Here is a 12893-nt window from a genome sequence, read left to right on the forward strand (position 1 = left end):
AATGATAGTAATGATGATCCAAAAACTCGAAAACAAAATATAGAAAATACAAGAAACATTTAATAAGGACTTAGAAGAACTAAAGAGCAAACAAACAGTAATAAACAACACAATAACTGAAATGAAAAATACTCTAGATGGTATAAACAGCACAATAAATGAGGCAGAAAAATGAGTAAGTGAGTTGGAAAATAGGGGGAAATAACTGCCACAGAGCAGGAAAAAGAAAAAAGAATAAAAAGAGTGGAAGACAGTCTGAGAGACCTCGGGGATAATATTAATTTTACCAACATTTGAATAACAAATGTCCCAGAAGAAGAAGAGAAAAAGAAAGGGTCTGAGGAAATATTTGAGGAGATTATGGTGGAAAACGTCCCCCACGTGGGAAAAGGAAATAGTAAACCAAATCGAAGAAGTGCAGAGAGTCCCATACAGAATAATCCCAGGGAGAAACACACCAAGGGACATATTAATCAAAGTAACAAAAATTAAACACAAAGAAAAAAATATTTAAAGCAGCAAGAGAAAAGCAACAAATAACATATTAAGGGAAAACCCATAGGGATAACAGCTGATCTCTTGCAGAAACTCTGCAGGCCAAAAGGGAGTGGCAGGATATACTGAAAGTCCTGAAAGAGAAAAACCTACAGCAAAGAATACTCTACCTAGCAAGAATCTCATTCAGATTTAATGGAGAAATCAAAAGCTTTACTGAAAAGAAAAGGTTAAGAGAATTCAGCACCATTAAACCAGCCTTACAGCAACTGCTAAAGTAACTCCTCTAGGCAGTAACACAAGACAAGAAAAAGACCTAGAAATACACAGCCAAAACAATTAAGAAAATGGTCATAGGAACATACATGTCAATAATGACATTAAATGTAAATGGATTAAATGCTCCAACCAAAAGACACAGACTGGCTGAATGGATACAAAAACAAGACCCTAATATATGCTGTCTACACGAAACCCACTTCAGACCTAGGGACACATACAGACTGAAAGTAAAGGGATGGAGTAAGATAATCCATCCAATTGAAAGTCAAAAGAAAGCTGGAGTAGCAATACTCATATGAGACAAAGTAGACCTTAAAGTAAAGACTATTACAAGACACAAACAAGGAAACTACATAATGATCAAGGGATCAATCCAAGAAGAAGATACAACAATTGTAAATATCTATGCGCCCAACATAGGTGCACTTCAATACATAAGGAAAATGCTAACAGACATAAAAGAGGAAGTTGACAGTAGCACAATAATAGTAGGAGACTTTAACACTCCACTTTCACCAATGGACAGATCATCCAAACAGAAAATAAATAAGGAAACACGAGCTCTAAATGAGACATTAGACTACCTTGACTTAATTGATATTTATAGCATATTCTATCCAAAGACTACAGAATAAACTTTCTTCTCAAGTACACGTGGAACATCCTCCAGGATAGATCACATCTTGGGTCACACATCAAGCCTCAGTAAATTCAAGAAAATTGAAATCGTATAAAGCATCTTCTCTGACCAAAATGCTATGAGACTAGATATCAATTACAGGAAAAAAAAACTGTAAAAAATACAAACACATGCAGGCTAAGCAATATGCTACGAAACAACCAAGAAGTCACTGCAGAAATCAAAGAGGAAATCAAAAAATACATGGAAACAAAGGACATTGAAAACACAATGACCCAAAACCTGTGCGATGCAGCAAAAGCAGTTCTAGGAGGGAACTTTATAGCAATACAATCCTACCTCAAGAAACAAGAATCATCTCGAATAAACAACCTAAACTTACACTTATAACAATTAGAGATAGAAGAAGAAAAAACACCAAAGATATAAGAAGGAAAGAAATCATAAAGATCAGATCAGAAATAAATGAAAAAGAAATAGAAACAAGAGCAAAGATAAGTAAAACTAAAAGCTGGTTCTTTGAGAAGATAAATAAAACTGATAAACCATTAACTAGAATGATAAGGAAAAATAGGGAGAAGATGCAAATCAACGAAATTAGAAATGAAAAAGAAGTAACAAGCAGCACTGCAGAAATACAAAAGATCATGAGACTACTACAAGCAACTATATGCCAATAAATTGGATAGCCTGGAAGAAATGGATAAATTCTTAGAAAAGTATAATCTTCCAAGACTGAACCAGGAAGAAACAGAAAATATGGACAGACTAATCACAAACACTGAAAATGAGACCGTGATTAAAAATCTCCCAACAAACAAAAGTGCAGGGCTGGATGGCTTCACAGGCGAATTCTATCAAACATTTAGAGAAGAGCTAACACCTACCCTTCTCACACTCTTCCAAAATACAGCAAAAGGAGGAACACTCCCAAACTCATTCTACGAGGCCATCATCACCCTGATACCAAAACCAGTAAAGGATGTCACAAATAAAGAAAATTACGGGCCAATATCACTGATGGATATAGATGGGAAAATCCTTAACAAAATACTAGCAAACAAAATCCAGCAGTGCATTAAAAAGATGATACACCATGATCAAGTGGGGTTTATCCCTGGAATGCAAGGATTCTTCAATATACGCAAATCAATCAACTTGATACATCATATCAACAAATTGAAGGATAAAAACCATATGATCATGTCAATAGATGCAGAAGAAGCTTTTAACAAAGTGCAACATCCATTTATGATAAAAACTCTCCAGGAAGTGGGCATAGAAGGAAGTAACCTCAACGTGATAAAAGCCATATATGAGGAACCAACAGCCAACATCATACTAAATGGTGAAAAACTGAAAGCATTCCCTCTAAGAACAGGAACAAGACAAGGGTGCCCATCTCACCGCTATTATTCCCCATAGTTTTGGAAGTTTTACCCACAGCAGTCAGAGAAGAAAATGAAATAAAAGTAATCCAAATTGTAAAAGAAGAAGTAAAATTGTCACTCTTTGCAGTTGACATATTATACATAGAAAATCCTAAAGATTCTATCATAAAACTGCTAGCACTAATCAATGAATATAGTAAAGTAGCAGGATACAAAATTAATGAACAGAAATCTCTTGAATTCCTATACACTAACAACAAGAAAACAGAAAGAGAAATTAAGGAAACACTCCCATTCACCATTGCAACAAAAAGAATAAAATACCTAGGAATAACCTGCCTAAGGAGGCAAAAGCCCTGTATGCAGAAAACTATAAGACACTGATGAAAGAAATCAAAGATGATATAAACAGATGGAGGGACATACCATGTTCTTCTATTGGAAGAATCAACATTGAGAGAATAACTATCCTACCCAAAGTAATTTACAGATTCAATGCAATCCCTATGCAATTACCAATGCAATTTTCTCAGAACTAGAAGAAGTTTTACGATTTGTATGGAAATGCAAAAGGCCCTGAATAGCCAAAGCAATCTTGAGAAGGATAGACAGAGCTGGAGGAATCAGGCTTCCTGACTTCAGGCTATACTACAAGGTTACAGTGATCAAGACAGCATGGTACTAGCCCCAAAACACAAATATAGATCAATGGAACAGAGTAGAGAGCCCAGAGATAAATCCACACACATATGGGCACCTTGTCTTTGACCAAGGAGGCCAGAATATACAATGGAAAAAAGACAGCCTGTTTAATAACTGGGTCTTGGAAAATTGGACAGCTACATATAAAAGAATGAAATAGAACACTTCCTAACACCATACACAAAAATAAGCTCAAAGTGGATTAAAGACCTAAATGTAACACCAGACACTTTAAAACTCTTAGAGTGAAACATAGGCAGAACACTCTATGACATAAATCAAAGCAAGATCCTTTTTGACCCACAGTCTAGAATAATGGAAATAAAAAAATAAATGGGAACTAATGAAACTTAAAACTTTTGCACAGCAAAACAAACCGTAAACAAGGCGACAACCCTCAGAATGGGAGATAATATTTGCCAACAAAGCAATGGACAAGGGATTAATCTCCAAAATATACAAGCAGCTCATGCAGCTTAATACCAAAAAACCAAATAACCCAATCCACAAATAGGCGGAAGACCTAAATAGACATTTCTCCAAAGAAGACATGCAGATGGCTAACAAACACATGAAAAGATGTTAAACATCACTAATCATTAGAGAAATGCAGTTCAAAGCCACAATGAGGTATCACCTCACACCAGTCAGAATAGTCATCATCAAAAAGCTAGAAACAATAAATGCTGGAGCAGGTGTGGAGAAAAGGGAACCTTCCTGCACTGTTGGTGGGAATGTAAGTTGGTACAGCCACTGTGGAAAACAGTTTGGAGGTTCCTTAGAAATCTAAAAATGTAACTTTATATGTCCCAGCAATCCCAGTACTGGGCATATGCTCTGAGAAAACCATAATCCAAAAAGAAACATGTTCCATAATGTTCATTGCAGCACTGTTTCCAGTAGCCAGGACGTGGAAGCAACCTAAATGCCCATCAACAGATGCATGAATAAAGAATATGTTGCACATATACACAATGGAATGTTACTCAGCCATAAAAAAGAAAGAAATTGATTTATATATAATGAGGTAGATAGACCTAGAGTCTGTCATACAGAGTGAAGTAGGGCAGAAAAAGAAAAACAAATACCTTGTGCTTACTCATATATATGGAATCCAAAAATAAAAATGGTACTGATGAACCCAGTGACAGGGCAAGAATAAAGATGCAGATGTAGAGAATGGACTTGAAGACACAGCATGGGGCAGGGGGTAAAGAGGAAGCTGGGATGACATGAGAGAGGAGCATTGACATGTGTACACTACCAAATGTAAACTAGATAGCTCATGGGAAGTTCCTGCATAACATAGGGAGATAAACTCGATGGGTGATGACAGAGAACCAGGATATGGAGGGTGGGAGGGAGTCACAGGAAGGTGTGGATATGGAGATAGATGTATAAATACAGCTAATTCACCTTGGTGTATCTCAAAAATTCGCATAACAGTGTAAAGCAATTATATTCCAATAAAGAGCTTTAAAAATATGCCTGTAGTGCACCATATTTATTGTAATAGCCAAAAATTCCCCTATACGTTTCCACATACCTGCAGGCAGTCACTCTACTTTAGAATGACATGGTACCATAAAAATGCACCACAGGTATAGGTCTTAAAATAGACTGTTTGATTTTATACATATCCATTCTGTAAAGTCAGATACATTTAAATTATCTTAAATATTTTATTAATTTATTTGTTTTGCTATTTTACTGATTTATAAATACATACTCTGGTCCAAGAACTAAGCTGTAAAGAGTATGATTTCATAAATTTTTAACTTTATTTACACCCATATGATCACCATCCTGGTTAAAATTTTGAACATTTCCAACACCTCAGGAATGTCCTTCACACCCTTTCCCAATCAGCTTCCTCACAGACAAGTAACCACTAATCTTTCTATCACCATAGATTAATTTTGCCTATTTTTGAACCTCACACACAACAAAAGAATCATAGTATGTACTGTTTTGTGTAAGACTTTTACTCTTTGTAATATTTTCCAGATTCATTCATGTTGATGCATGTTTCAGTTGTTCATTGCCTTTTACTATTAGTTATTCTCTTTTATCACAGTTGATCTATCCATTCACCAATTAAAGGACACTTGGTACCATATTTTTTCTATTATGAATAAGCTGCTATGAACAATCTTGTACCTGTCTTTTGGCATACACACACACACATACATACACACACACACACTCATTTCTCTTTGGTATATAATTGGAATGGAATTGCTGAGTCATAGGTCTGGCATATATTTAGCTTACATATATAATCCCAAACAGTTTTCCAAAGTGGTTGCATAAATTTACATTCCCACCAAGATCTTTTGTTCTTCAAAATGCACTATAAAGGAAGTGAAGGGGAAAGCCACAGACTGGTAGAAAATATTCAATAAAGGACTGGTATTCAAAATATATGTCACTCCTCAAATCATTACAGTACAAATTAATAATTTTTAAAAAGGACATATGACCCAATTATTTTATAATGGACAAAAGGCTTGAATAGACATTTCACAGGAAGATACCCAAATGGCCAATAAACTCATGAAAAGGTGATGAATGTCATTAGTAATCAAAGGAGTGCAAATTAAAATCACAATAACATACCACTACACACTGTCTAGAATAGTTAAAATTTTAAAGATTGGTAATATCAAATATATCTAAATAATTTAAGAAATTGGACTTGTAAAAGAGACTGTTAATTACTTGTTATTATCCAGCAGTCTTACACCAATCTTTATTTTAAGAACTTTTATTGAGATATAATTGACATACAATAAACTGCATATATTTAAAGTGTACAATTTGATATTTTTTTCTTAGTAATATATATATGGCAATCCCAATCTCCCAATTCATCCCATCCCAACACCCTCCCCCCACCCCCCGCTTTCCTCTTACACCAATCTTGTGACGTAAATATTATTTTCTCTATTTTACAGACAAAGAGACTTAGGTTGAAAGTGTCTGATTTTCCAAAGTGATTTTTGAACTATTAAATGGCAGAGGTGAAGTTTAAACCCAGAAAATCTGATCACAGACCTTTCTCTTTTTCACCTCTGCCTGCCTTTTGGCCCAAACAGAAGAAAACTTACAGGTTTGTATTACTTTGGAAAATCATTGGCTTTTTTTTTTGCAAGATTAGCAAAGTGTAGCATAGACATGGCAACAAGTTCCATACCAGACTAAAAATTTCTGAAATAGTGAGACTATCCAAAATTCTATTCATTTGAAAAATTGTTATAGAATGTACAAATAATGTTACAAGTAGTCTCATCCAGCTTCTCCAAGAATGTCACCTATGAAAAATACAACTTAATAACAAGCATAGTTTATCATCTGCAGGGTATCATATATCAACATGCAACATCATATTATGGTGTAATGGAATGGAAATGGCGTAAGTCTTGGAGTCAAGTGAACTGGGTTTGGGGCTTAGTTTTGCTGCTTTTACTAGTTGAGTGAGTATAACCATAGACAAGGTACTTAATCTAAGTTTTATTTTCTTTAGTTATAAAACAATAGTACCTACCACATAGAGTTATGGATGTTGAGATAAAAGCCAAATAAGATGAATGAGATAATTATCCAGAGAAAGTTATAAGCCAATATGGTACCTGAGCTTCAAAGGTGGATAACAAATATTTTCATCCAAATAGTTATTGTTGTTGTTTTTAATCTTTTCTGTGAATCTTGGAAAGTAAAGTCTTGCCTCTCACTTCTTCCAGTTCCACTTGTCCTATACAGACAAGGAGCGCTATGAAAATGAAGAGAGACCTGAGGTCCAGAAGCAGATGCTTGTCGATATGGCCAAGAAGCTACCAGTTTACACAAGAACTGGGAGTGGAGGTCAGTTCATCCAAAGTCACTTAGATAGGCAGATCAACAAGGATCTCAGAAAGTCTGAGTCATAAATATCCTCAGTCTAGCCCACTTTTCCCTACTCTCTTCTGAAAATCACTATGAAGTTTTTTCTCAACATGTTATTATAAAAAATGTCAAACATTTATCCAAGATGGAATAATTGTATTATAAACATCTGTATACCCACAACTGGAGTCACCACCAACATTTTTTCTTTTTGGCACATTGGATCTTTGTTGCTGCACGAGGGCTTTTTCTCTAGCTATAGCGAGTGGGGGCTACTCTTCATTGTGGTGTGCAGGCTTCTTATTGTGGTGGTTTTTCTTGTTGCAGAGCACGGGCTCTAGGCACACCAGCTTCAGTAGTTGCAGCACGTGGGCTCAGTAGTTGTGGCACATGGACTTAGTTGCTCTGTGGCATGTGGGATCTTCCCAGGCCAGGGATTGAACAAGTGTCCCCTGCATTGGCAGGTGGATTCTTAACCACTGAGCCACCAGGGAAGTCCAGAAATTTACTATATTGCTTTATCATCTATCTGTCCACAAATCCATCCCTCTATCCATCATCCATCAAGCCATATTATTTTTTGTTGTTGAAGTTATAGTTGATGTACAATGTTGTGTTAGATTCTGGTGTACAACAAAATGGTTCAATTAAACATATATAAATATATATATTCTTTTTCATATTCTTTTCCATTATGCTTTATTACAGGATATTGAATATAGTTCTCTGTGCTATACAGTAGGACTTTGTTGTTTATTTTATATATAGTAGTTTGTATCTGTTAATTCCAAACCCCTAATTTATCTGTCTGCAACCTCCTTTCCCCTTTGGTAACCATAAATTTGTTTTCTATGTCTGTTAGTCTGTTTCTGTTTTGTAAATAAATTCATTTGTATCATATTTCAGATTCCACATGTAAGTGATATCCATATGGTATTTGTCTTCCTCTGTCTGACTTCATTTAGTATGATCCCCTCTAGGTCCATTCATGTTGCTATAAATGACATTATTTCATTCTTCTTAATGGCTGAGTAGTTTTCCATTGTATATATGTACCACATCTTTATCCATTCATCTGTTTATGGACATTTAGATTGCTTCCATGTCTTGGCTATTGTAAATAGTACTGCAATGAACATTGGGATGCATGTATCTTTTTGAAGTATGATTTTCTCCAGATATATGCTGAGGAGTGGGATTGCTAGATCATATGGTAACTCTATTTTTAGTTTCTCAAGGAACCTCAGTACTATTTTCCATAGTGGCTGCACCAATTTTCATTCCCATCAACAGTGTAGGAGGGTTCCCTTTTCTCCACACCCTTTGTTATTTGCAGACTTTTTAATGATGGCAAGCCATCTTATTTTTTGATGCATTTCAAAGTAAGTAGCTGATATCAGTACACATCCACGAAAATATTTTATTATTCTTTTTTTGGTAAAATTTACGTGCAAGAACATGCACAGATCTTAAGTGTACCATTCAGTGTTTTGACAAATGTACACACCTGTGTAACCAAAACCTCTGTAAACATTACCACTCCCCAGAAAGTTCTCTCATGCTCCTTCCCAGTCAATCCCACCACCACCACCACCAGACAACCACCATTCTGATAGTTTTCCACCATAGATTAGTTGTACCTGCTCTAGAGTTTTGTATAAATGGAATCATACAGTATGTACTGTTGTAACTGACTTCTTTTATTCAGCATAATGTTTTTGAGACTCATTCTCATTCTTATGTATTTCATTCCTTTTATTGCTGAGTAGTATTTCATTGTATGAATATCATAGTTTGTTTATTGATTCACCAGTTGATGCTCATTTAGATTGTTTCCAGTGCTCTCCTATTATGAGTAAATCTGCTATGAACATTCTTGTACACATATTTGTGCAGATATGACTTCATTTGTCTTCAGTAATACTCACTATGGAGCTTTATTGTTAATTTTCATCTGTATGACTAGAACAGTACTGGCTGAACAATTCTCCACCTTTTAACATTTGAAAACCAAGGCTTTTTTGACAAGTTATTCTAATGTTTCTAATAAGGAAGATCATGTTTCAAGACTTTGGGAAGTATACTGTTAGACATCAATCATTTATTTATTCAACAAATATTTATTAAAATCCCATATGACAATTGGGGATGTTTTAATATAGCCTGGGTATTAGATGATATTAAAGATTTACTGTTTATTTTGTTAGAGCATTAATATCATAATCGTTATGGTTTTTTAAAAGTCTTCATGGATACTGAAATATGGTAAAAGGGAGACAGGAAATTATCTATATAATTTCAAACAGTAGTAAACAGAATGGTGTATTAGAGGAGAGATTACAAACTAGAGGTATATGGGATGAATTGGACCAAGAGGTATATTCTGTCTGATCTCTAATGTGTCTTTTAAAACTTTGCATTTTTTACTAATTTTTAACAATTAGAATATTTCCACATGAAAATCCACATTTCTGGCTTCTCTTAAAAACTCAGACACTGGCAACACTTGATCTACATTTCCCCATGTCAAAAATTAGCTAGAGCCAAGTAGTAGCCACCCTCTTTAAACAGGGCATGAATTCTCAGGTTCTTCACTCATTATTCACTGTTCCCTGGACCCTGAAGCATTTGTTTGTAGCCCCCATGATATATAGTAATAGAGAAGCCTTCTCTGAGGCAACATCATTTTATCTGAGACTTGAAAAAGAAAAAGTAAGTTGCAGGAATTCCCTGGTGGTCCAGTGGTTAGGACTCAGCGCTTTCACTACTGAGGCCAGGTTCAATCCATGGTCAGGGAACTAAGATTCCGGAAGCCATGCAGCACCACCAAAAAAAAAAAAAAAAAAGGAGAAGAAAAAGAAAAAAACAAGAAACTTGCCATGCTAAGGATGTTGGAAATACATTGAAGGTTTTTAGTGGAGAGTGGTATGATCTGATTTAGATTTAAACAAATCGGGGACATTGAAAAAGATGGTGGAGGAGTAGGATGTGGAGATCACCTTCTTTCCCACAAATACATCAAAAATACATCTATTTGTGGAGTGGCTCCTGCAGAACACCTTCCTAATGCTGGCAGGAGACCTCAGACTGCCAGAAAGGCAAGAGACTTTCCACATAATTGGGTAGCACAAAGGAAAGAAGGGAAAAAGAGAGACAAAGAATCCTGAGGAGACTGGCCCCTCTGGGAGGGAGCTGTGAGGAGGGGAAGGCTCCCACACATTGGGGAGCCCCCTCACTGGCGGGGAAGGACAGGGGGAGCCTCGGAGCCCCCAGAAGAGAGAGCAAGGGCAGGTGTGTGGAGGGCAGAGTGGAGAGATCCCTGCATGGAGGATTCAGTCAGCACACCCCAGCCAGAGAAGCTAATCTGCTCACCCGCAGCAGTGGTAGGGTCTGGGCACCGAGGCTTGGGCTTTGGAGAGCAGACACCAGGGAGAGAGCAGGGGCTGGCTACATGAGAACAGGTGGGGGGGCAGGTGCTCCAGCAAGCTAGCGGGGAGTTTGGGGAAAATCCTAGGCAAGACAGAGAGGCAGGGGACTTTTGTTTCAGAGTGCTTAGGAGGAACTTCCCTCTCTACGAACTCACAGGCTGTGAAGCTGTGCAACCTGTGGCTACTGGATTGAAAAGCTTGCCTGCTGGCTTGCGCCCCTGCCCTGCCACGCGCCTCTGGGCCCCACTGACTGCCTGCTGGCCTGCCTGCTACTCTGCTCCCCTGCCCCGCCACATGCTTCCAGGCCCCACTGCCTGCCCACCCACTGCTGACAAGGGTCCTGTGTGTAAGACAAGTCATTGGCCACACCCTCCCAGCAGCAGGTGAAGCCCACCAACACCAAGGGTCCCATGTTCAGGACCAAATTCCCTGGGAAAATGCACCGCAGACCTCAGGCTCATGCTGACATCTGCTGCTACAAGCACTCCCGCAGGTTTCAATTAGGCTGCCATATCCCTCCCTCCCTGTGACCTGAAGTTGCAAGTGAGCTGCAGTCACCCTCTTTCACCCCCTCTTGCCTGGACAGGGAACCGACTCCTGGGAGCAACCCATACGCAAAAAAGGGACCAAAACCAAAACTGATTCCCAAGGACTGCAGGATCAAAGAAGAGAAAGGGAAAAAGCCACAGGAGGAGCAGATTTAATACCCACAATAGGCTGGATAGACCCTTCATCTGTGGATCACCTAAATAGATGAGTGTTTCTACAACAGAGAATGTAGACAACTGGGGACTGTGGGGACAAATACACAGAACTAATACCAGATCACAATCTGAGTTCTCCACAGTCCTCTCCACAGCAGGTGCAGAGCCCTACCTAAAAGTATCAGATGACTTCTTGCTATGTTTGTCTTGTTTCTGGTTTTAGGTATTTGTTAGTTTAATCTTTACTGTATATACTTACATGTGGATTTGCTTATACTTGGTATGAGTACTCGCTTCTTTCTTTTCTTTGATCCCTCTTTCTCTCTTCTCTTTGGTTTATTTTCCTCTTCTCTTTTTTCAAGTGCAAGAGTTCACATCTCCTTATGTGATTTTGACACACTAGAGTTGCTTTTACCAACTTGGGGATCGGTCTGTCCTTTCCCCTTCTTCCTCTTTTTTTCTTTGCTCTCCTTTTACCTCCTTTTTCTCCATGCTATGCAGCTTCCAGGGTCTCAGTGCCCTGGCCAGGGGTCACACCTGGACCTCTGAGACAGCAGAGCTGAGTCCAAGACATTGGACCAACAGAGAACTCCTGACCCTCTGGAATATTAATCAGTGAGTGCTCCCCCAGAGTTCTCATTCTCAACAAAAAGCTCAAAATCCATACAAAGGCCAGCAAGCTCCAGTGCTTCATACCTCAAGCCAAACAGCAGAGATAAGAGGAAATACTACTAGGCAGCATAGGGAAAGGAGACAGCAAATACTATAAATTTGACAAAATGAGAAAACAAAGAAACACCTTGCAGGCAAAGGAGCAAGATAAAAACCCAGAAGACCAAATAAATGAAGAGAAAATAGGCAAATTGCCTGAAAAAGAATTCAGAGTAATGATAAGTAAAGATGATCCAAAATCTCAAAAACAAAGTATAGAAAATACGAGAAACATTTAATAAGGACCTTGGAGAACTAAAGAGCAAACAAACAGTAATGAACAACACAATAACTTAAATTAAAAATACTCTAAATGGTATAAACAGCAAAATAACTGAGGCAGAGGAACGAGTAAGTGAGTTGGAAGATAGAATGGGGGAAATAACTGCCAAGAGCAGGAAATAGAAAAAAGAATAAAAAGAATGGAAGACAGTCTCAAAGACCTTGGTGACAACATTAAATGCACCAATATTCGAATCATAGGCATCCCAGAAGAAGAAGAAAAAAAGAAAGGGTCTAAGAAAATATTTGAAGAGGTTATCGTGGAAAAATTCCCCCACATGGGAAAGGAAATAATCAATCAAGTCCAAGAAGTGCAGAGAGTCCCATGCAGAATAAAACCAAGGAGAAACACACTGAATAACATAGTAATCAA

General features: G+C 37.6%; 1 protein-coding gene across 2 annotated transcripts in view; it reads left to right on the forward strand.

Moving 5' to 3' along the window:
* Positions 1–12893, forward strand: part of ZDHHC15 (zinc finger DHHC-type palmitoyltransferase 15) — a 169652-nt gene that overhangs the window by 91605 nt on the left and 65154 nt on the right. For both annotated transcript variants that reach the window (XM_057717992.1, XM_057717993.1), the window contains one exon: positions 7254–7374. In XM_057717992.1, the coding sequence (XP_057573975.1) occupies positions 7254–7374 (121 nt within the window). The remainder of the gene's footprint in view (positions 1–7253; positions 7375–12893) is intronic.

The sequence above is a fragment of the Hippopotamus amphibius genome, chromosome X (assembly GCF_030028045.1).
Source record: "Hippopotamus amphibius kiboko isolate mHipAmp2 chromosome X, mHipAmp2.hap2, whole genome shotgun sequence".
Lineage (NCBI taxonomy): Eukaryota > Metazoa > Chordata > Mammalia > Artiodactyla > Hippopotamidae > Hippopotamus > Hippopotamus amphibius.